Source organism: Plectropomus leopardus, chromosome 15 (assembly GCF_026936395.1).
Source record: "Plectropomus leopardus strain MGB_pleo_1.0 chromosome 15, ASM2693639v1, whole genome shotgun sequence".
Classification (NCBI taxonomy): domain Eukaryota; kingdom Metazoa; phylum Chordata; class Actinopteri; order Perciformes; family Serranidae; genus Plectropomus; species Plectropomus leopardus.
Window position 1 is genome coordinate 17,402,659 of NC_142190.1, and position 24,155 is coordinate 17,426,813.

A 24,155-nucleotide genomic window follows, 5' to 3' on the forward strand; every position below is an offset into this window, starting at 1 on the left:
TAATATGTGGTGGATGAGCAACATCACCACAACTGAGTGCTGCTTCTTCAGACTGAATCTATAGGGTTGGTTGTCAAAAAATAATCACGTACATCAGTGAAAAGAGGCACAGTCATAAATAACAATCCCTGTCCTTCACAAGAGATTTAATGAGAGAACATAAAGTTCACAAAGTGGCATATATGGAATTACAACTGCAAAGTATTATTGAAAAAGTAGAACAAATCTTTTTCTGTTGCCACTGCTGGCCAGTAGATGGCTACTGAACACTTTGTAAAGACTTCAAACACCAGTGCAAGACCACTTTATATCAGAGTTGTGGTCAATAACATAGAAGCTGTTCAAGCTATGAGCTGAGATTATAGCTGTCAATATCTGTTTGTTTTAAGTTATTTTGATTTGCGCTGTCCTTCAAGAATGTCTAAATCATAGAAACACAATGACGATAAAGGACACTGAACTGTGTACCGTAGTCATTCGACTAGTAAAAAAGAAAGTAACGACTGTTGTTTGTTGCTATGGTGACAACACGCATCAGGGAGGCCAATGCGTGTCACAATGACTAGTTTGAGATTTCAGTTGGGCCCACTCTCAGGCCTTTTTCCCTAACTAAACAGAAAATTACAACCGCACACTTAGCAATGTTTTTCTCTTTCTTTCAACTGAAACAAATGATAGTTTAGATCCTAAACACACTTCAGTCAAACTTGACAGACACAAGATAAACCTCATCAAAACCATCTTATTCATCTTGTTTTTCATTTAATGGGTTAGTCCACTGTTCCAACAGTCACCAGCTCTCTCTTGATCAAAATCAACTCTTAATTCACCAAGTTAGATGTGAAATGTTGATCAACACGCTCTTTTCCTTGCAGTTTCTTTTTGCCTCTCGGCTGTCCACTGATCAGCGACTCTCTACAATTTTGAAATTAATGGCAACAAAAGAAAAAGGGAAATAAGAGTTGCGGTAAAAATGAATAACTAACACAGAGCTTATGTGCGTATTTGAATATTGCTTGTTTTGTGTTACTGTAAAACCTCAACTCAGTGAGTCTGCGACTTGCTGCAAATCCGTTGTGCAGGAGTTAGCCTGCCACAATGGTTACAATGGCAACAATGGTTGTAATGGACGACACAAAGTGTAAAGCACAAATGAAGTTTAGGCTTTTAAACAAAGGTACATCAACAGGTATATCAACACTGTATGCTACCAGAGCAGAGTTTCTAGAAATTTCATTCCAGTTGCACTGAGAAAAACACAGAACAGAGAGTGCCCTTTGTGTTGAGGTGATACATAAAGGGAGTCTATGTGCAAGTGTTGTGCACATCGGTTAACAATCCAAGAAGTTAATAGAAGGAGTGACTTGAAAGTGGATTTTTGCTTCAAACCACAGAAATATTGTATCATTACTGTTATTAAACTTAATCAACTGAACATTCATTTTGCCCAACATAAGAAGATGACAGGGTTTAAAGAGTCTTTTGTCTGCTCAGTGAAGATAGGATGAGAGGGAGGTGATGCTGCACTTTGTGATCTCTGAGTTCTGGTCCTGGTTCTTACGAATGCGGTAAAAGTGCTCGATGTAGCTAGACCGCCCCAGCAGCTCCACAAAGTCCTCATCGTGGGTGATGACCAGCAGCTGGAAGTTACGCTGACGAGAGCGGCTCTTAATGATTCTGGGGAGAGCAAGCAACAGGAGATAAAGAGGTACATGATTTCATGTAGTTCACGATGCACTAACCACATGATAGCAGACTTTTGCATCTTGTTGTTGCAGAGCTTTTATCAGTCTATCAATAATAACTACCTAGAAATGTGGTTGAAGAGGATTTAAAAATGAGTGCAGCCCAGATGCACACTCAGTGCATGTATATTTTTTGTACTTCTATCTGTGTGAGGACTTGACCTGAGTTGAAGATCTATTTTTGACACCTTGAGAGTGAGAACATTCAGACTGATCTTCACTTCCTCAGAAGGTCTGTCTGAAGACTCAGACTTGGTCTGAAAGCTAGAGACAGTTTTAGGTATCAGGTAAGAATTGTTGTTACGGTTTGTGCACGTGACAGTCGGTCAAGATTAGTGGTTAAGCGATGTATCATTTCAATGAGGGTCCTTGCAAGTGTTGAGGTAAAATATTGTGTGTGTGTGTGTGTGTGTGTGTGTGTGTGTGTGTGCGTGTGTGTGTACTGACTCTACAAGGGCATGTGCCAGTGACTCTATGTTGTCTCGGTCCAGGTTGGTGGTGGGCTCATCGAGGGCCAGTATCCCACAGTTCAGACAGAAGGTCTCTGCCAGAGCTAGACGGATGATCAGTGACGCCAACACCTAGACACACATAGTCAAAAAAAAAAAAAAAAAAACCCACAAAAAATAATTAAGCAAAAAAACACACGAAATTCAGATTTCTACTCCCCTTTTTTTGGTACTTCACTTGCTTACAAAATGATTCACTTCAGAATTTCTTTTGTTTATCACACACAAAAAGGTTTATGTAGTGTGCAGTATGTGCTAATACAAAACAACAAAAGAACCCCAAACCAAACAAAACTTTTCTGGTACCTTCTGGCCTGCACTGCAGCGTCCTCTCATATCCAGAGCTGTGTCTCCTTTCACCATAACTACTCTGTAGTTGTAAACTCTCCGCCTCACTCCAGCAGACGAGTTTTCATCCACATCAGACCTGATCTCCACGTACTCAATGTCTATAGGGAGAAAAGAGGGAATCATGAAACACGGAGTGAAGGGGGAGAACTCTGTAAAATACTACATGAACGTAAGACTTTATGTAACTTTTTTTAAAAGCGAGATGCACCTTGACCCCTGTAGGTGCTGCGCCATAGGTCTCTGATAATCTTGTTGATCTCATCCATCTTCATGCTGTGAAATTTCATGATGGTTCTGAGGAAAACAGAAAGACAAAAAGGGTGTTAACTCAACAGTAGACTCAATACGATGTTTACCTTCCCAAAAGACGGGCATCGACTACACATCGTTTTGTTGGTCATCTCACTTTACCCAAGCGGCATTTCTGTTTTGACAATAAGGTGAAAAACTCAAGACAGAAGCGGACTCATGATCACAATTTATAAATACAGAATTGCACATCTAACAGTTAAAATGTTTTAATAGTATAAAAAATGTTTATAGTCACAACGCATGAGCTCAAAATGGCAGCTGAGCATTTCCTATGTCTGCACAGGCTTATGTAATGTTTATCTGCCATTAATCTTCCCACAATTCACAGTGAGCTGCTTAATAGGTCTTGGTGCACAGTCAAAAATGTGCAAAGAAACGAGAGGCTATACAAACAAATAAATAACCACCATAAAGCTTTATGAAACTTCAACAAATGTGCCGTTACACACATGGCCTGACTAAACAGAAACAAAATGACAGCGACAGCACTGTTTTTTTTTAACTAAATCCATCTCACTTTGACAAATGCCAAAGACACATGTAGATATAAAAGATATGAAGACAGCCACCTAGATGTCGCTTTCCGGCATACCAAGAACCAATTTGTCTATCATCTAGCAAATTGACAAAAAACTCTGTGGTTGAAAACACCACAATGATAACGCAACGCTTCGACTTGAAGCCCGTATATGGCAGAAAAATCGACAAAGCATGAAGAAAGGAAGAAAAGACAGTGGGAGCAGAGCAGTCCTTATCAATCTATCTGACCCTGTGTACCTTGCATGTGTTTAACCTGTTTATGTAACAGACGGAAGTCATGGTTTATGACTTCCTATTGCAAGGGAATTGAACTTCGAGGAAACAAAAATATAACATGACTTATTCATGAGAAGATATCTTATATTTAAGATAGAGCATAGATATAGCAGGTCAAAAAGTATTGGACTTGTATTGTTCTATTGTTTAGATTATTGAATTAGAGTTAAACAGCATGGTCCTCCTCATCATAATGGCTTCTGAAAGATCCTTCCTGAGATGCTTCCAGTGTAAGACATGATGTACAAAATCCACAGCCCTAAATCTGTGCAAAAATACATTGCAAAATTTACCAGAAGTTAATATGAGGCTTCAGCGGTCTGACTTAATCTAAGTGGATATCTTTCATAATCATGGCTTGTGTTTTCTTTCTGCTTGTCAACTGTTTACCTTGCCATTATTTCGACAGAAGATATCTAGTTGCCGCTCAGTGACCAGCAGATCAGACTGTGGTTATAGCAAGATGTGTATGTGCAAGATGCACGTTGCTATTTATGATCTGAAGAAGGAAGCACTTCTCTAGGGTGGAGGAATAAAGATTCAAATTTCAGTTTTTACCCCAAAATATGAGATGAAAACAAGACGGTCATGTCTGGGTTACCAGTAGTTAAGTAGTACAAAAAATTCAGACATCAGACACAATATTTGGTTCAAACACCTACAGTGACTGTTCTTCGTTTGTGACTCAACAACCTGGCAGCTTTGACATACTTTGACATACTCCTGGATGTACTTGAGCATCAGTTTTAAAATTGATTTCGTTTCAGTACCAAAGAGCGTACAAAGAGCTCTACATTTGATGTGCCAAACTAAACTTATCCCACTAAAATGAGTCCATTCAACATTTCTTTTAGTTTTAAATGAAATAAACCGAATGGATGCTAGTTGGCTTTGGTGGTGTATTACAAAGCATTAAGAAATCCCAACGGTTCGATTTTTTAATATTGTGAAAAATACAGACGCATATGTATTTATTAAACCCATACAGACGTGCTATATTGACGATGAATTGCATGTAGTACACTGTGCCGCAAAAGGCTGCCAGCAACAGGAGAAAGACTGCAGAAACAGCACACAGTTTTTTTTTTCCCCCCGATCAAAACCAGTTTTGGTAACTGCCGAAACAGACTAACTAGACTACTAGTTCTCAAGGACTCCTAACTGATACACATTAGGTCATGGTCCCCCATTTATAACACTTCGCTTCAGGGACGTCCATCTGAAAAGATTTTGGTTGGATTATGAACATAATTCTGTAGCTGTTACACACAGTTGAGAAGATAACTGTAGAGCAAGTGAAACTGGTACTGCACTTTATTATACATATCAGTAAAGTACTTGAAAATGCAGTAACAAAACAGTTGTGGAGTTAACCCTTGGAGCATTTACAGTGTTTTTTAAAATGCAAATGTTGATTACTGTGCAATTTCCTTTATAAAACAAACAGACACCTAATACATAATAAGTTTTGAATCAAAGTCATTTTTACGACAAAGAAACACAGACTATAGGTAGTTGACAGGCACAAAGTGAGTGAGAGTGGGAGTTTCATGTTGCTTTTTTTTTCACTCCCAAATCAAACATCTCACCATGAAACCATGTTCTGTGTATTCAGACAGAAACTGTGACCTGGATGTACAGTCTGCTGCTGGAGGATGCTAAGGCTCGCTTTCAATCTTGATAACAGACGCTGCATCACTGCAGAAAGTGATGCCTTAACCCACACATATGGGTAAATGATGCTTCTGCTCTCTTCTCAGATGGTATCTGAGACTGTGAGTTCACACTTCCTTACTGGGGCTCACTTAAGCCTTTCATCCACAGTCAGTGTCTCTGTCACACTTATCCATATATCCTAGAACAAAAAAAAGTAGTTTGCCGCCATGACTTCACATATTAATTTTGATTGGATTTTAGATGGAATGGGAAAAAATGTTTTTGGCAAGAAAGCCAATGAAAAGAACAATGAGCAAAGACCTTGAAAGGCTGATTCATGGCCTTACCAAACACCCATTGTTGCTTTATTTGCACTTAAAACAGTTGCAATTTTGTTCTCAAATTAAAACCTCTATGACACAGTTCTTCACATTTTAAGACGTGCACTGTCGTGCTTTGCTACCCTGCTGATAATTTTTCAATTCTTCACACATTTTATCACATATATCATGAAAGAAAATGCAAACCTGATGCCATATTGCAATGATGTCAATGATAGTAATGCAGTCATATTTCAAGAAAACAAACATGATAGTGTGTGATAACATCTTAAGCTTGTAAGAACTGTGGTATTTTATGGAGTATTTCTACAGGTAAACTTTTCACACATAATTCATTTTATATATCAGTTGTATTTCAGTAAAAGATCAACTTTCTGATTCTCTTTTAAAGGTTGCCATTTATTGTATACCCTGTGATTATTAAAAATACTCATTAATCATTATTTCCTCTGTTCAAATAATATCCATTACTTTTGATATCAAGAATAAAAAACTAAATGTATTAGGGCTTTAATTACAATAACCTTTTCTTTATCAATTAAGCAGCTGGTTGTTTTATCGGTAAGTCAGTGTCAGTGTTTAGTAATGTCAATACATGGTGAAAAAAAAAAATAGTGAAAACATATAACTTCAATTATATGGTCATAATTTCCCAGTGTGAATTAAAATGTGATGTTTTATTTGACCAATAGTCCTAAACAAAAAGATGTTCAGTTTTACACTGATTGAATACTATGATTAATCACCTTATTGTTTCACACATAGAAAATATAATACTATAGCGACACACTTTGCAAACTTTTCAGGTGTTAACCACACCGGTTTCCAGTGCATTATGATGAGAAAAGATAAGAGAAAGTTTAGATTCATGACTACTGACGTGTCTTACTGCAAAGACTTACTTACTGTCTTACTGCCCACCTACACAAAGTGCTGCGTCATGTACTCCCTTTGCCACAAATGTCGTCACAGCTTTGCTTCACTTTAATTTGTGGCAAATGAATGTGATTTTGATCAGTGTCACCAACTCTTTTCCAATGAAAGTAGCTAGCACTAGCTTAAGAAGTCAGTAAAAAAGATGATGTAATGTGCTTATTTGCATAATGCTGATGTCAAGCATTGATTTGGAATAGTGGAAGCATTTTACAGCTTTTCTGAATTAGATTCAACAGAAACATGGTCAACATAACATTTGAATCCCGAGTGCCTTTAGAATATAAAAAAAAGACAGATTAACTTTTCTCAAGTTTAAGACCATATTCTGTTCTCATATTTTATTCTTTTGCTGTACTCACTGTGTAAAAGATGAGGAGGTTGCCACGACGACATCACCCATTGGTTTGTGGGTTACCATTTTTAAGCCTCAAGTTAAGCATTTTGGCCGTTGCCATATTGGTGTTTTGGAGCCAGAAGTGACCATATTTGGACGAAAGGCTTGAACTGTGGAGGAGCCAGGTATGGATCTAACTGAGAACCCGGGAAACCTGTCGCAGTAGCGACTTGTCAATCACAAGGTAGCAACACCCGAAATCATACCCTTTATTATTATCTATTTCACACTAAACGGGACCATAATTAACAATATGATCATCGTGCTATATTGAAGAAGACTTGCCATTAATCCAATTTGTCTCCAATATATTTAAGTATTCATTGGTGGTATACTAGACATTATGCGATTGTATTTTGTATCATGAGATTCAAAAGTGGCCTTATATTTACTGATAACAGCTGCATAGTAGTTCTGCACTAAAGCTGCTTGAGATAACATTAGCTTCACACACTGACAAGACGAGCAGCTTTACGGAGGTCTAAATTCAAGCTTAGAATGATAATGTGAAGCGTTGAACACAGCGCATCGTGGCTCAAGTTCAGGCAGTCTTTCCCACTGTCGCTGAAGAGCCCGTCATGTTAGGTGCATTTCATTGCAGTGCTCGCACACATTACACCTTAACTTGTTACTAGATAGCGGTATGTGATGACACAAGTGAATTGCAAGGACTGACTGGTTGAACGCAGTAACAATAAACTAAGTTGTGCTGGTATTGTTAATGATGCTTACACTTTTGTCTTGTTTCTTGTCCTTTTGCATGTGGTTCCGTTTATTTTTGTGGTTTCACACTGACATTAATCTTTCAGATGTGTTTCAGTTTGAGTCATAGTATACGTGGACATAAGCTTTCCCAGGCTGAGTAAAGGTCTCTGACATTTGCTTTTAAAAGCACCGCCTTTTGATATTTGTGGGAAAATATCCCAATAAACAGAAGATATTATTGTGATCGTAATATCAGGTATATAACCTGGACCTGTCATGTCCAGCTCGCATTCTCAGGTATCAAAATTCAGGGAGAAATCTGCTCAAGTAATTGATTTGTGCTCATTAGTTCAGACGATACAAAAATAGTAAGTAAATAAATAAATAAATGACACTACTGAAACTAACACCTCATGCTCCCTGGCAATCCCAAAGTAGCTCACAATTTGTGATTAGTACCTACGAGTGTGTGTGTGTGTGTGTGTGTGTGTTTGTACATCTCTGGGCAACACTTACTGATCAAGGGCCTTGTAGTAGAGATCCAGGTCTTTAATGACCAGCTCAGTTGTCCTCATGGTGATCATCTTGTTTTTGTAGCGCTCATCAGCTTTGTCATACTGATCCTCTCGCAGCTCTTTTCTACAAGCAACCAATTCAAATAGGAGATCAAATAAATGATACCAACTTTATTTATATAGCATTCTTTAAAAACAACCAGAGTTGACCACAGTGCTGTACAAGTTAAAGTGTACTACCCACAAATAATAGTTAAAATTCATATACAATAATAACACTAAATGGCAGTGGGAAAACAATTAGTTTAATCCATGAGAAAGAACTAACGCTATTAATAATCATTTTAAAAAAAGAAGCAAAAGAATTCGATAACCAACAACTTCCTGTGTTTCAGATGTTCAGTCATTAAGTGATGAAAATATCAAATAAATATGAAATCACTGATCTTCTCAGTACAATAGGTGCACTAACATATGTCAGCCTTAAATACTAGAATGGTATAATAAAGAACATGTCAGCTGAATTTGGTTATGCTCTGTACTGCATAAACCCAACAACTGCATATCTCACCTGCAATCCAGTATTGCCTCCTCAAAGCCTTTTTGACGACCCAGCGCAATACTGCGGTTCTTCTTCAACTCTTCCAACTTCCGTTCACCTTCACGTCGTTCTCTGGGCAACCACATCAAGCAAAGAGGTGAAAACATTGTCACAAACTTCTAATTTTACTACCAAAGTGACCAGGAGTAACCTTTGAAAGTGTGACTTTGCCAAAGAAAAGAGAATGGACATGTCTTGAACAGGTAACCCCTGTGCAGCTTGGCTCCCTTTGATCAGATTTGCTGATATTACAGATGATCGATAACAGTGGAGAGCTCTTACTGCTGCAGCTGCAAGACTTGCATGTTGCCCATTTCCTTCATGATAGCCTCGCGTTTTGACACAAGCTCCTTCAACTCCTCAACGCGTTTCCTCAAGGTCAGGTTGTCCTGCAACCAGCGTTCTTGGACCTAGGAAAAAAATAAAAAAAAGATACCCTTTCAGACAGCTTCTCTTTCCTGTGCATATTGTGAGTAGGTGTAGTTGTGCCAGAAACTTAAGACCCTACAAAGGCCTCATTTCCACTAACTATGATGGTGGATTGAACCCACAACTTTTTTTTTATAAAGAAGAAAAAAGAGACATAAAAATAAGAATGGAGAGAATATTCGGGAGGCTGTACCTTTTGAGTGTCTATGTCCTGACGGATGTTTCCCATCTCCTTGGTTATCTTGTCTTTGTGCTTCTCAGCCTCATGGAGCTGAGTGTTGGTTTCTTGAAGCTCAGACTCTTTTTGCTGCAACAAACAATGTCAATAAAGTCAAAGAAATGAATAATCCCACACAATTAGATCAAAGTCATTCAAAGAAAAAGGAAAGCTGGTGTTTCAGCGTGAATAAGGATGGCATGCGATAACCATGTGTCTGTAAAGTCCATCACAAAATAATCCATGGAAGTATCAGGAACACAGATGTTTTGTATATGGAAAAACATTTGACCTCTTTGTAGTCATCTTTGCCTTCGTCAACGTATTTGGTGATGTCTCTTTCCAAAGTAGTGATCGCCTTCACTCTGTCTTTGATGGCATTGATCTGTCAGAGGGAAAATAGTGACAAGATTAAGATTCAGTTCAAAACTGCTTTCTGTCCATCCTTACTGTTTTTTGCATTGCCAAATTTACTGTAGAGACAATTTCAGAATTCACTCTTAACCCCTTATTTCAAGATTATTAGGAAATGTGACTTGGTTTACATTCTGGTAGTTGTTATGATCTTTTTTGGCTATGGAGACACAACAGTAGATCCTTTCAGAACTTTCTAGGCTTTCTAAAATAGGGCTTACTCGATGTTTAATATATATGTTGCACTATTAAATACACTCAGTGAATAAACGAATAGAAACAGAACATAACAGAAAGCACAGAAAAGACCCATCATCAGCTGTTCAAGCAAAAATGGAGAGTAAATCCAAAAGATTAAGACATAACAAGGAGAGAAGGATATAATCTACTCTGTACAGTCCAATGTGAGCAAAACAACCGTAACAGAGAGACAAAAGTGAGGATGTATCCACCTTCTCCTGCCCCTCTTCCTGCCTTTGCCTCTTGCGCTCCATCAGCTCCTTCTTCTCCTGTTGCAGCTTCTCCAGAGCCGCAGACAAAGGGGACAGCTGTTCCTTCGCTTCCTGTTGGGACACAATGTAACAGGAAAATGTGCAAAATGTGCATTGCATTCTCAGTAACAGGCTGACCTTAAACGTCAAAACATGAAAGGTGTTAGCAGTACAAAAATATTGTGTCTTGCATATTTTTGTGTGATCTACAGTTATTCACAGGTGCCTCTACATCAGCATCTTACAAGAAGTAGCTTACATACACAAAAACAATAAAATGTACCCTGATGTCCCTGGTTAAGGCCTGTATTTCCGTGGTGAACTCAACACATTGCTCCTCCAGCTGCTGCTGTTTCTGCATATCGCTGCTTAGCTGGAGTTTCTCTGCTCTCGTCTCATTCACTGAACTTTTTAGTATCTGAATCTGATCCTGCTGGTCCTGGATCAGCTTACGTTTCAGCTCCATCTTGCTGGAAGCTGCAAGGACACACAAAGTTACAAACAGGCAAAGACAAAACAATCTTTTGTTTGCTTCAAATCCATTCCCTCTTCCAACAGACTCAGCCAGTCAACAATCAATGCATAAACAGCTGGGGACCAACGAGTGATCGTTAGTGTTGATAACTTATTGTGGCGTTAATGATGAAACCACCTAAATGCCATACTTACTCCCATTATTTTGATTATCTACCTGTTTTAAGCAATCTTTAAGTCTATGAAAGTATTTTTTTCCATATACCAACATGGCACGCCCCCACAAAAAGTAGTGTAACAGGTAAAAAATCTGAATAAATTCCTGGGTATGTGCATGGGTAAACGTGAACTAATTGCATGTGGACAGCGGGTGAGAACAAACATGCTTTTTCTGGTGAGATCAAAAATGACCATGATTGTGCAGTATTGAACTTAATCAAATGAGCAGTATTATAGTATATACTATTATAGTATAGTACAGTGTTATTATATATGGTATAACATGGCGCTGAGCACAGCCAGTAAAGAGAGATGCCTTTTGCTGGAAGGGAGAATCCAGCTTAAACCAGAGACGAAGGATGATATTCTTTTTCTGCAGACCAACCTCAGCATAGTGAGTAGCAACACAGTTGACTGAGTCTGCCAAATATGCTAAGGTAAATAATAGTTTTAAATCCTGTTAGATGTTCCAGTTGTGCAGTAAAAATACAGCAAGGAAAAGTCTTTCAGGATCTGAGAGCAAATGAAAAGGGAGATTATAATGGATACTGGATGTGCTTTTGCCTTCATTCTCACTTTAAATTTAGGAAGTGTGTTAATTAAATATGACCTGTTTAATTTGTTAATGTGGTTGCCCTCTGTACTACATTTTTACCTTTCTGATACCAGATACCCTTAATTTCAGCAATTAAAGCAAAGAAGATTCAAAAAACAGCAGTGGAAAAACTACAACATGAGACAGACTGTAGACAAACAGAATTTCCCTCTAAGTGTGTATGGCGGTATAATTTGATCTTACTTGTGTCTAGCTTGTGCTGAGTTTCTTGTTTCTCCTGGCTGACTTGCTGGATGGTTCTGGTCAGGTCTACTCCCTGGAGTTTGGCTGCCTGCTGTGCTATTTTCCTCTCCAACTCTTTAAGGTCCATCTGAAGAAAAGAAGTAATACAGCAAGGTGAGGAAGGAGATGGGGAGGAAGGGAGGTGTATATCAATTTCCAGGAATGCTTTGTCTTATAGTGATGTTTCTTAATCACCAAAATTGTTTAGTGTCACCACTCAAATGCCAATGTTGTCATTTTTCCTGCTAAGAATAGGAAGAGCAAATGAATTAAGGCGGGAGGACAGGAGAATGGTACCAGGTATCTGTCCATGAGAGATAGATCCTGCAGGCAGGCCTTGGCTGTTTCCTCCTCTGACATCAGGGTACCAAGCAGAGTCTCCTGCTCCTCCACATCGCCCTTCAGCCTCTCAATTTCTCTGTTCACAGTCTGCAGGCGGTTTCTCAACTCAGGTAAGTCCTTTTCCTGACACTGAACAATGGACTGCCTGGAAGGAATGGTAGAGAAAAGATATGCAATCTGATATACTTAAAAAAATAGAGCAAAGAATAAGAGTGTGTGACATTTATTTCAATACTGCTATCCAACATTCCCTCTTATTTGAATTTGCTGTTACTAAGGCAACACTTTTCTCTGAAGCCGTGGATGGATGAAATATGCCAATAAGTTACACCAAAGGTATATGCACAACAAGATAATTTACGAATTGTATGTCCAGAGCCTTACTAAAAAGGCTAAAAAGGGTTACTTATAACCTAATGACTAAAATACTTCAGTTAATGTAAAACCCTTGATTTAAAAAACAAAAAACTGTGTGCAAAAACTTTGGGATTTTTTGGTTAAGTCTTCACTAAATCACTAGGTGATTATCAAATGTCTCACTTTTTTTAAGATAAACAGCATATTAGTCACTGAACCATCTCTATGATAACCCTAAGAGAAATCCTTATCTGCTAATGGCAGCTACAAGATAAAGCTCAGGAAAAAGACAAGTTCATCTTGTGATAACATTTTTTTGGTAAACAAAAATAAAAAAAAATAAAAAAAATAAATTATATGTTTAACCTGAGCTTACTAGACTCCTGAACTCCATGCTAACTGATTACCTGAATACACCATACTCAAACCCTAGCCCCTAAACTTAACAAAAGGTCTATTAATTAAAACCATATTTATGCTGTGTAAATTTGCTTAGAATAAGGTTTCCTCTATTATCTAGCAAAATATGAAGATAGGGAGCAGCTGCTGGGTCTCTTCACTCTTGAAGGTAGAGTTCTACTCAGGTCCTGAAAAGAGAGCTAGGTGAACCAGAGATAAAATCTCAATCATATGAGAATCTGGCTCCATCTACTGGCATAAATGTCATAAAACACACACTTTACTCTTAATTAAACAAATGGGAAGAGGACAAAGGAAAACAAAAAAGTTCAATAACACTCTTAATCTAAAAAAAAAAACAACTCACAATCTAATTAGTCTAGTCTTCATTTTTCATACCTCATGGCGTAAATATATAAAGCCAAATCAGAGGGAATATGACTGAATGAAAACACAGATACCCAATTCGCCACTAAGTAAGTAAGTAAGATATGAAACAAGGAAAACTATGAAAATAAATTCTGAATTCCCCAAATGGCAGTAGCAGACTTATTCCTATGCCAAACCCAGCTTTTAAAATTCAATATTTGTACATTTTTTTGTGTAATTTATTTATATTATGAATTAAATTCTGTACACCAATCTTTTGGTACACAGCCCCAGTGGGCTGTTGAGAATCATCCTCCTTTCTCCACATGCCACACTGCTTGAATGAGCACAGATGAATATCTATTTTTAGTGCGACAAGTGAGTCTACTGTCTGTTGTGAGTGTACCATCAGGTGACTGGATGAATCCATCAGGGATTTTTTTTAACAATGTTACTTTACTGCCTTAAATTGTCTTGATCATGAGTAATTCATGCACCTTGAAGCGAACTCTTAAATGGAAAACCATATTCACTAATGAAGATGATGCTCCAGCTGATTTAAGATTTGTTTATAGACACAACAGGAGGAAGGCAACCGTGAGCACGCTCCACATGCCTGAGCCTTTACAAGAGAGTGCAGGTTTTATCTCCTACTGTATGTGAGGCCACTGATTCCTTGTTGTGGTGCCAATCTGATACCTGTGTTTCATTTTTTGGCACATAAAAGGCTTCAAATTAAATAAAAGGCTGCTTTTAAAATGCTGCAATTACTTCATTTATTTATGAAGCAAAACTGCCACATTCACTTGTTCCAGCTTCTCAGATGTGAGGATTTGATTCTCTCCTCTGCTCATATATTCATACTACTGTTAACTGAATACTTCGAAACAATTAATTCCAAGCCATCACCTTGGGATCCATGAAACTGTGTATTTTCTGACATTTCACCCCTAACTAATGAATCAATTAATGGTGAGAAGTGACAGTTAGATTGCAAGAAAATTAGAGCGAAGAGCCAAACTCAAAAATGGGATGCTTTTTGTTGCAATCTTGTTAATTTCTTATATTTCCTCAGAGTCCAGAACACCTGTTGCGCTATTACACAACGACTAAACAGCCAGCTTTCTCCATACCTGACAGGTTTGAGAGCCATCATATCATCTCTCTTCCTCTCCTTCCTCTTCAGGTCCTGCTCTGTGTTTTTCAGCTTGTCTGGCACCAGGCGCAGTTTGGACTGCATGTCGCTGATAACTTCCTGCAGATCAGACTCCGAGGTGAACGTCCGCTGACACACAGGGCAGCAGGGCTCTCTCTCCTCTGTCAGCTGGCTGATGAACTGGGTGTACACTGCTGTGGCTCCGGCTAGCATGGCTTTAAAAACACAAGGGGAAGAAAAGAGAATAAATGTATCATATATTCTTTTATGCTACTTCTATCACTAGGACATTGGGGTTTAAATGAACACATACATGACTGCAACTGCCACTTGTACTTTGTTATGCAGTGCAGTTATCTGTTCCGTGGTTGTTTTACACCAAGCACAAAGATAAACACTACCAATACTTATGAAATTAGAAGGTTAAAATTAGATTCCTGTACATCTGTACTGTCATCACTGAAAGCTATAGTGTCACATGAATATAACTGCAGGGTTTCCTACACATCAGTTTATCTGTGGCGGCCCGACACAGCAACAGCACCTGCTGCAATGTATTGATTTTATATTTCTGAAGCTGGACTGTTCATTAGGAGCACTGCTGAAGTATACATATATTATTTGGTTATTCATTGCACCAAACTCTTGGAGTGCAGAGGGTACTCTAGGCACAGACAGAGCAGCAGGATATCAGACGCAGTGAAAGTGAAACTTAAATGGTAAATGTGCGGGGTCTAAAAGTTTGCTTTTACATACTGCAGCAGCTGCTCCTCTCATCCATCGATCTAATCTGATCAGCTCTGATTGTATCGAGTGATCAGTTATCCACCCTGCGACTTAAATGAGACAAACTGCTGCTGAGGAAAAGTGGAACACATGAAGAGTTCTGCCTGCGATGCGCTCACACCCCACAAAAAAAACCTAAAATTTAGAAAGGGGACACAGAATGACACAAAGACTGATCCCTCCTACCTCATACTTACAATCCAGACACCAAAATAAAATAGTGGTAAAAAAATAGCACACAAAGCTGCATTTAGTGAGTGATTTTGGAGGGAGCCAGACCTTAATAGGGGCTTATATACAAACTTTAATCTGTGATACAGTGAGGGTTTTGTTATATTATCCACGATGAGGTTACACTAACCCTCTAAAATCTAAAACAAAATGCCAATTCTGGATATGTCTGGGACTCATCGCATCATCTAGTGACATCCGAACATCTACTCGTGCAGCTAGGGGAGCCTGGCCTTACCTGGCTGGCTCATTGTTTCTTTTTAGGTTACACTCAAAATGTCATCTCACGTAAATGTAGGAATGAATGATAGGCTACTATCAGTTTTAGTGCTCTATTTCGCACTTACCTCTTTGTTTTGAGACCTTCTCCAGATCTTCTCCAAGTTTGCTCAGGTCCTGCTCCAGATCCTGACTTCCACACACATTGAAAAACTTCTCTTCATCACTGGCTAACTGCTGCTCCTTCTTCCGTATCTCAGCAGCAATGTGGCTTTTATTCTGCTCACTTGATGCCAGGTCCTTACTGAGAATTATTACATTTATGACATAATAAAAGTCAGTGCCAGAGAAAGTAATCTATTTTTCTTTTTAACACGTCTGAGCTTAAATGTACATAAGTCTTACTGACTTGAGTTTGGCAAGTCTGTCCCTGGTACTGTTGATTTCCTTAGACTTGGAATAGATCCAGTCCTCCAGCTCTCTCTTGTTGGGAAAGTGACCCAGTAATGACACCAGATCCTCATTGTGACGAGACTTGATCTTACGCACCTGCTCTTCCTTCTCCGTCTGGTGAAATGAAAAAGGAAAAATGAGGACAGCCAACAGACAAAGGAAAGATGACAGAAACAAGTAAAAAAAGAAGGGGGGGGGGGCGATAAAGAGGGGAATAATTTGTAACATTTTCATGGTGTGAAGGCTGAAGTCTGAGACCAGAGAGGGGAGAATGTTGCTTCCAGTTGTTACACATTACCTTGTCTTTATTCAACATGTCCATCTGTGTGCGTGCAGTGGTGTGTGTGTTGAGCATCCCCATCTCTTGGTCGAGCTGTCTCTGTTTGCGGTCAAGCTCAGCTCTTTCTCTCTGGAGCTCCACAACCTCGGCCTTCAGCTCCTCCACGTTAGAGCTCTGAACTGCACTCTGCAGCTCACGCTCCTGAGGAGAGAAAATCACACACACACACACACACACATCATCAAAAGAACTTCATTGAAATGGTCTTTCTTTCATTGTGCCAGAAAGAAAAGCATCTTACAAGGTGACACTCATTAACACAGAGAAGGAGAGTGACTTCAACAAAACGATAAAACAACGAACAAACGAAACAACAGACTAACATGCTTTCATACACACTTACAGCCTAGTGAAATCCACACCACCTTAGCATAGCCATTGTGTGTATACTCACCGCTTTAGCCAGCTCATTCTCCAGTTCTTGCAGTCGGCTAGAGGAACCCTCCAGCCTCTGCAGCTCCGTCTTGACGTTTCTCAGTTCTTGCTGCTTCTTTCCCTGCAGGTCTCTCTTCAGCTCTACAGTTCTCTCCAGGCCGGTTTTCTTATCCCTCATTTCATCAATGGACTGCTGCTTCTGCTGCTCCTTTTCCTGCAGGTCCGCCTGAGTGGACACAATAATAATGTCTGTGTTATAAAATATTGTATACAGCGTGGAGAAGAGAAGCGTTGGGACTGTTTTTGTTGTTGATTTTAGAGATTAAACATAGCTTTTCATACCAGAACCTGAGTGACTGTCCCTTTTTCCTGCTCCAGTCTCTGTGTGACGTGACGATTAAAGCTCTCAAGCTGAAGAGTGGTGAAGGGTGGTCGGTCGTAACCCTCCATCTCCAGATAGGATGATAAAGAGCGAACCTAAGACAGAGATATTTGAGCACTTATATTAAACAAATCCTTTAGGTAGAGTCAATGCGATGAATAAAAACAATATTTTTTTTTCTTTAATTTTTAAGTGTCATTTTCAACATTTATAGTACCAGTTATTGTGTATGGAAAAATATAAAGTCGTTATTTTACATGGTTAGAGAAATGAAAGGACCATTAACTGAGCTGACAGTCAGGCTGTGTTTCATTGACTTCACTTGCTTCTTAAATTACATTAATTTAATGTTAACTTTTGTCCTTAAGTGTTTCACAATAAGTGCATTAAACCTGCACAAGAACAAGAGCTAGATCTTGTCAAAAATAAAGCTCATCCCCTCCAAACCAACAACTAAGAGTGTGTTCACTGCTGAAGTATAAGTGCTAGAGGTTGATTTTTCTTTCTCACCTGAGTGTCACGGTTCTTGATGTTTTGAGTGTGGCGGTCAGCCTCCAGCTGAAGACGACCTGGGGAAAAGAGAGGGGGATTTTGGCAGCTAATTTAGTCTTCGGGAAGCTTATTTAGAAGTATTAGTTACCCAGGTACACAGAGCGGTACATGTGTGCAGGTGTGTGTACCTTGTTCTACCAAGAGATCAGCCTTGACTCTGTTGAGTCTCTGACACTCCCGACCAGCTCTCTCCAGGTCCTTCTGGCAATCGGTCAGCCTCCGCTCCTTTTCCCTCACTGTCCTCTGGTGGTTTTGGTAAATATCCTGCAGCTGCTCATCTGAACCCTGGAACACCTGCAGCACACACACTTCTCTGGGTCAGAGCAGCGATAAAGCTCAAAGAGTACATGTTAGCAAATTGTCAGGATCAGAGGTTTAAGCCCTGGGCCCTCCATGATTGGATCAATAAATGGATCTTTGATAAATGATCTGGATAAAGGACACAGCGTACACCCAGTTCAGGTGCAACAATGTCATACATTACATTATTACCTCAATTTATTACATTGGTGCATCTACAGTACTTAAGCAGTATTGGGAGTCTTTGGTAGCCAAATCCAGAGTTGCTACAGCTTTAGGCAAATTAAATATCATACATCATACAAATTACCAAAACTGGAAAAAAAACAATTTTGCACAAACTTTTATTGTAACAGAAAACATTTCATTTCTGGTCCAGTGAAAATGTCAGATCTGGTTAGAATTGGGAAATACCTAGCATTTATTGGTGATATTTATTACGGATTTTGTGCGTCTCACTCTGCATGCGGGATTATTCCACTGCTTTAATACCAATCATGAAGACTTTGACAGGAGGCTTTTGGTAAATCATTTTTATAAATAAAAAATTAGATGCTGCCAATTATTTTGAAATTTAAAATGCAATGTCAGAAAAGAAGCAAAAAATCCTACTTCTAATGTCTGACCATTTTTTTAAATTAATTGAAGACACTTAATAAGAATAAGAGTTAAGGCCTTATTTTTAGATTAGTGAAGTCAATGTTTTTTATGACTTTCTAAGGATCCACAGGAACCCTAAAATCGAAACAGCAGTTCAATTCAACCTTTATTACATGTACATGTTCTCTCTCTCTGTTTCCTCTCTGCCCCTCTCTTCAATTACAACTATCCAATAAAGCCAAAAAATAATAAAATATAACCTTGGGGGAAAAAAATAAACAAGACTGAAATCTATTTGATCTCCAGGGAAAGAAACAAATTACTATGACCACTCTGCAACAGAGAGCAAATGCTAACTGTGGTCATAATTCTGATAAACACAAAATGGACTCATGCTATTACACTGCCTATACATCTCTGTCACTCACAAAATACACAAACCGACACATAAGGGCACCCAATTGCTGGCGCTTTCATGCTCTCAAACAAAAACAAATCCTCCTCAAACACAGACACTACTAAGAGGCACCAAACAGATGGAAGAAATGGATTTCTGGCTCCTGTAAGGCAGCAGAGCAGAAACAACCAACAGTCATAAAAGAAATTCATACAAATTCAAGCCAGTAATGAACCAGCTTGTCATTACAGCATTACAACAACCTAATTCACCATCTGCAGTATTTGTTAAGTTTCCCATTTAGGTTAATTAAACCCACAAATTAGAGTCAGGAGTATAGTTCAGCAGGTGTTTAGCTGAATAAAACCTCATATCAGGGAGACAAATGGGGAAATTTGCTGTGTTTTCCAGTTTAACCTCATCATCTCCATTCATGCATTTCATTCCTATCTCATTCTTTTTTTGTATCCACCCTAAATTATTTTTCAAGCACACTTTCACATCTCCGAGAACATTTTATCCAGTGCGCTGCCTTCACAGTTAGTGATTGAGTGGAGGGTGAGCAGTGGTTTCAGTGCTGGAACCAGTTTTTCCTCTCATTCTGAAAAACAAATTTCTTTCTCATCCCTATACATGCTCTCTATCAAATTACATCACATGAAAAAAATAATCATGTTTGTTGACATGTGTTTATATGTCATATTGCTATGTTACCTGTTCCATTGTTTCCTCCAGCTCCTTGTTGTCCTGCTCCATCTGTTTCTTCCTGCTGTCTAAAGCCTTGACGTCATTGTCCAGCTTCATCACTTTCCCCAGTTTTGTGTCAATATCATTCAGTCGATTCTGAAAATTGTTATTAAAATTGAATCAATAACTTATAGGGCACTATTGTTATAATTCAGACATGCCTACACCTGTAAACACACTTTATGTTTAATTTAAATAATGTGATTTCATCTGCTGGACTCTCTGGTGGACCAAATACTTTCATCTCAAACACATGCAGACTAGGGTTGCAATGGTATAATGTTTTCAAGGTATACCATGGTATGAAAACCACTGGTTATGATAGAGTGTGTTTAAAAAAAATGGTTTCAAGTTCCCATTATAGTGATATTTATTCAAGCAAACAAAAAAAACCCTCTGTTTTCATTCCTTTAAGGGTAATGGTAACTAACAGACAAGAATTTTGTAATACCTTGATACCATGAAACTGCAATATTCTCTGAAACCGTTATCATACTGTGAAAATCTCATACCGTTGCAGCCCTAAAAGACATAATGAACTTCTAAACATTATTGCAGATTTTCTCAGAGCCATACATCAACGCAATCAATACAATATTTTAATTTGTACTTGATTTATGGATCACAGGTTTGACTTTGATGACTTCAATTTGTGTAATTAATTATTATAGTCAAATATCTAAAATGCTTCTTTGTTTGAAAATCTTAACTTTTATATCTGTCACATCAATGACTTGACTTGTGATGACGATCTGCCATTTTTTTCGACATTAAATACTTTATTCATTCCTTGAAAAACAGTGAAAATGACAATAAGATAATAAGATCTTCACAACTGCTTCACATCTTGCTTCGCACTTACGCACCGCTGCACCTCTTTAAAATGTATTTTCCTGAATGTCGTGCATTTTATACACTCTATTTTTAACTTTATTTTTTCCCATGTTATCTCAATGGGTTTTATTTTCCATCATATGTTATCTATTTTTATCCTTACTTTTACTAGGAGTATCAAGTGGGTTTTATCCATGTGAAGATGCATTCTATGTATTCTATTCTGATCTTATCTTATTTTTACAGTCAGGTTTTAATATGTCTTTATGTCTTTTATGTCTTTTGATGTGAAGCACTTGGTGCGTGTAATTTCTTTGTTGTAAAGTACATTGGGCGGCTGTTCTTGTATGAAAGGTGCTACACAAATAAAGTTTATTATTATTATTATTCAGTTTTTTGAAATATGTCAATTTGTTTTGTTCTAAAAATCTCCCTGAAAACAAATGTAGAAAACAACTTGTCTTCTTGTCAGACATGGCCACCCATCCAGTTATTTAAGCAAGTGAGATGACTGAAAGTCAGCTATGAAATACTGTTAGCAGTGCAATTATAAGCTAATACAAGTGGTCTATTGTTAGTATATTGCGTGATTTGATTCAAAGAAACATTACAACTTAAGAAAGCTTACTAAATCAACCTGGATTTTGTGAAAAGAAATATGAGGAAAAATCTCTAACCTACACCATCCTCTGTTGGTTTTGTCTTGAAACGTGTATCAACACACTCACAAACACACATCGTAAACAAACCTCCAGTGGCTCTATCTGGGTCTTTATCTGCTGGATGCTGTCTCTGGAGGCCATCAGCTGAGCCTCCCTGGTGGCCATGGTCTCTCTGATCTGCTGGGCTTTCTCCTTGTTCTGCTTCAGGTAGCGCAGCTCCACCTGACACTCTTTGACTGTTTGACTCTGTTTGAGACGCAACTGACGCATCGTTTCCAGAGCTTTGATATACCTGAGAGAATCACAAATAGACAGTGATAAAGAGTTTCCCTTCTGATAGCACTATCTGAATGGTATATGCAGGATGACATTATTGCTTTGGAATCATTTAACTAATGTGATACTTTTCATTGAAAGAAACAGATGAAAATATTAGAAAATGTGTTATCTTTACTTGGTTGCAGCAAAGATGGAGTCAAACTTGTCTTTGAGTGCTTTGCCCTCACTGAGAGGCCAGTTAGACTCTTCTTGGTGACAAAAGATGACATGATTCAGCACAGGCTTCGACACACCCAGTGCAGAAATCATGTCCCGATCCAGTTCACCGCATTTCGAAGACAAGCTCACCTTCTCTCCGTCTCTGGATGAATGATGATCACATGTAAAAAATTGGCACATGTAACGTTAATATCAGTAGATCTTTTAAATAGTAAACAAAAAATGAGTAAAAAAAACCCGTGGCTTACTTTATTCTGGTTATGACCTGCTCCAAGCTCTTGAAGGAGTAGTTCTTTGCCTTCTGAGTGCAGGACATGGAGCGCTGGATACTCACTTTCTCTCCATTGACGTCGGTGAATAAGAGTCGGATTTGGGCTCTCACCTCCGTCTCATGGGCATCCTGGAATTCACACAGCATGAATTTACTTAGATAAAGTTAGCCTCAAGTAATCCTTACCTGACAGGGGCTACAGACAGGGACTTTAATTAGGTTAAAATTAAAATGGTAAAGACTACGGAAATATATAAAAGAGTTTGTTGCAATGAAAAAGCTGTCACAGTGAGTGAGCTCACCTTTGGATCATGAACAAATGCACCTCCTTTAGATCCAGGGGGAAGTTCTCCTGACGTTGAATACTTAAGGCACTCAATAATAGTCTGGAAACAGAAAAGGAAAGTGTCATACTGTACAAGAATGAAAACAGGCGTTGCAGTAATCATTTTAAAATGCTACATGCCAAATATGAAAAGCAGCACAAATCACCAGACCAGCTAGCCTAATCCCAATACATATACTGCTAACTTTCTTCTTCATTCAGTACAGGTTATGCTTTATAGTTGACCTTTACCCTCAAAACATGTTCTCATACCGTTTTCCCCGCTCCATTGGGTCCAACCAGCACAGTCAGTGGAGTGAAAAAAGATATAACTTGTTTGTCTTTATCCTCAATCCCGAAGCTCCTCACCCCTAGGATGCTCATCTTATCTATTTTTGACATTTTTGCTCTCTGAAAGAAAGAAAAACTTAAATAACCAGAAATGCTGAAAACCAGCCAGACCAAGCCAAAGTAATAATAATAAGTAATAATACCAAGCACAGCAGCTCAAACTGCCTCGCAGTAAAAATATAACACAAAAACAAGATAAGAAAATCAAAAGACAGGCTGTGATCAATGAGATATATGAGTCAAAGTAAAAAGTACAGAGGCCAGTTAGTACAGTAAAAATATGAGAATGTATTTAAAATACAAAGAGTACCATTAGTGAGAAATAAAAAGTGAACAAAACTTTCACCCACTGTGTCATGAGAAAAGACATCTTCAAGCTGCTGTATTTATAATAATAGAGTCAACTAAGGGGGAACCAACTGATTTGCAATCACTTTGGCATTTTGATTTTTTTTTTTTTTTACCTCAGAATAAAAAGTAAAACTGTGAGGAAACATAACACTTTAATGTAAAAGCTCCACAGTGTTAACAAACTCAGTCAACAGTTTAACTCATCCAAAACTGCTTTATTTGTTTCAAAATAAGTGCAACTGTGTGGCTTTTATTCGTGTGACTTTAATAGTTTTTGGGACACGAATTGAGAACTATAACAGGAAAGAATAAGCTGTGTCAGGAGTCAATACTTGTTTACGACGCATTCACGCCTTTGGTCTTTTCAGGAGATTTGGTGATAATATGAAAACCCCTGTAACAGTTAGCTAGGATGTCAGGGAAGCTAACACTTCACATGGCTACCAAACATGCAGGCTAACGTTAGCTTACAGCCTAAGTTCGCAGCGTTTGACAGTTAGCGACTGACTGACTAACAGAGTGCTCCTCCGTGCAATAAGACAATAATGACTTTCGCTTGTTTGCTTTAGTCTCTAGACGCATATATGGCTTGAATTCAACCTACCTTTTAGAGTTGTTGTGGTACAGATGTGAAAACAGAGTTTTCGCGCTGTAGGGAATGTGACGTAAAAAGCGCCGATTCCTGACTTCCGGGAGCTGAAACGTGAACATAGAACAAGAACATATAGAAGGACAGTCCCCGCTCACACGTCCTGCGTTTGTGTCACCGAGTCTGTTTGCTGTCCACGCATGAGGTAAATGTTCATTTACGCAATTATTTCATCCGCTATTTCATGAAAGTTATTTGAAGTACACCAAAGGAACGAACTGGCAATATACGGCTGCAGGAGCTATA

The 24,155-nt window shown here is 38.5% G+C and overlaps 1 protein-coding gene across 1 annotated transcript; it reads right to left on the reverse strand.

The window, feature by feature from the left end:
* Positions 1-119: 119 nt before the first annotated feature.
* Positions 120-23,947, reverse strand: rad50 (RAD50 homolog, double strand break repair protein). Its single transcript, XM_042499602.2, has 28 exons — positions 23,865-23,947; positions 22,832-22,969; positions 22,536-22,619; positions 22,211-22,362; positions 21,919-22,104; positions 21,552-21,756; positions 19,936-20,064; positions 18,053-18,218; positions 17,883-17,941; positions 17,333-17,467; positions 17,010-17,216; positions 16,574-16,756; positions 16,232-16,389; positions 15,951-16,126; positions 14,564-14,801; positions 12,261-12,450; positions 11,925-12,051; positions 10,716-10,909; positions 10,394-10,504; positions 9,820-9,912; positions 9,504-9,617; positions 9,164-9,291; positions 8,852-8,953; positions 8,282-8,404; positions 2,814-2,899; positions 2,561-2,703; positions 2,193-2,326; positions 120-1,677 (listed from the first exon to the last, which is right to left on the reverse strand). The coding sequence occupies exons 2-28, from the start codon at positions 22,958-22,960 to the stop codon at positions 1,491-1,493; spliced, it is 3,939 nt and encodes a 1,312-aa protein (XP_042355536.2). The 5' UTR covers positions 22,961-22,969; positions 23,865-23,947; the 3' UTR covers positions 120-1,490.
* Positions 23,948-24,155: the final 208 nt, after the last annotated feature.

Coding starts and splice junctions, on each gene's coding strand:
- rad50 (XM_042499602.2), bottom strand. CDS start 22,960: ATGTCAAAAATAGATAAGATGAGCATCCTAGGGGTGAGGAGCTTCGGG. Junction 18,219..19,935: donor TGGAGGAAACAATGGAACAG/GTAACATAGCAA, acceptor TGTGTGCTGCAG/GTGTTCCAGGGTTCAGATGA. Junction 8,954..9,163: donor CAAGTCTTGCAGCTGCAGCA/GTAAGAGCTCTC, acceptor GTGGTTGCCCAG/AGAACGACGTGAAGGTGAAC.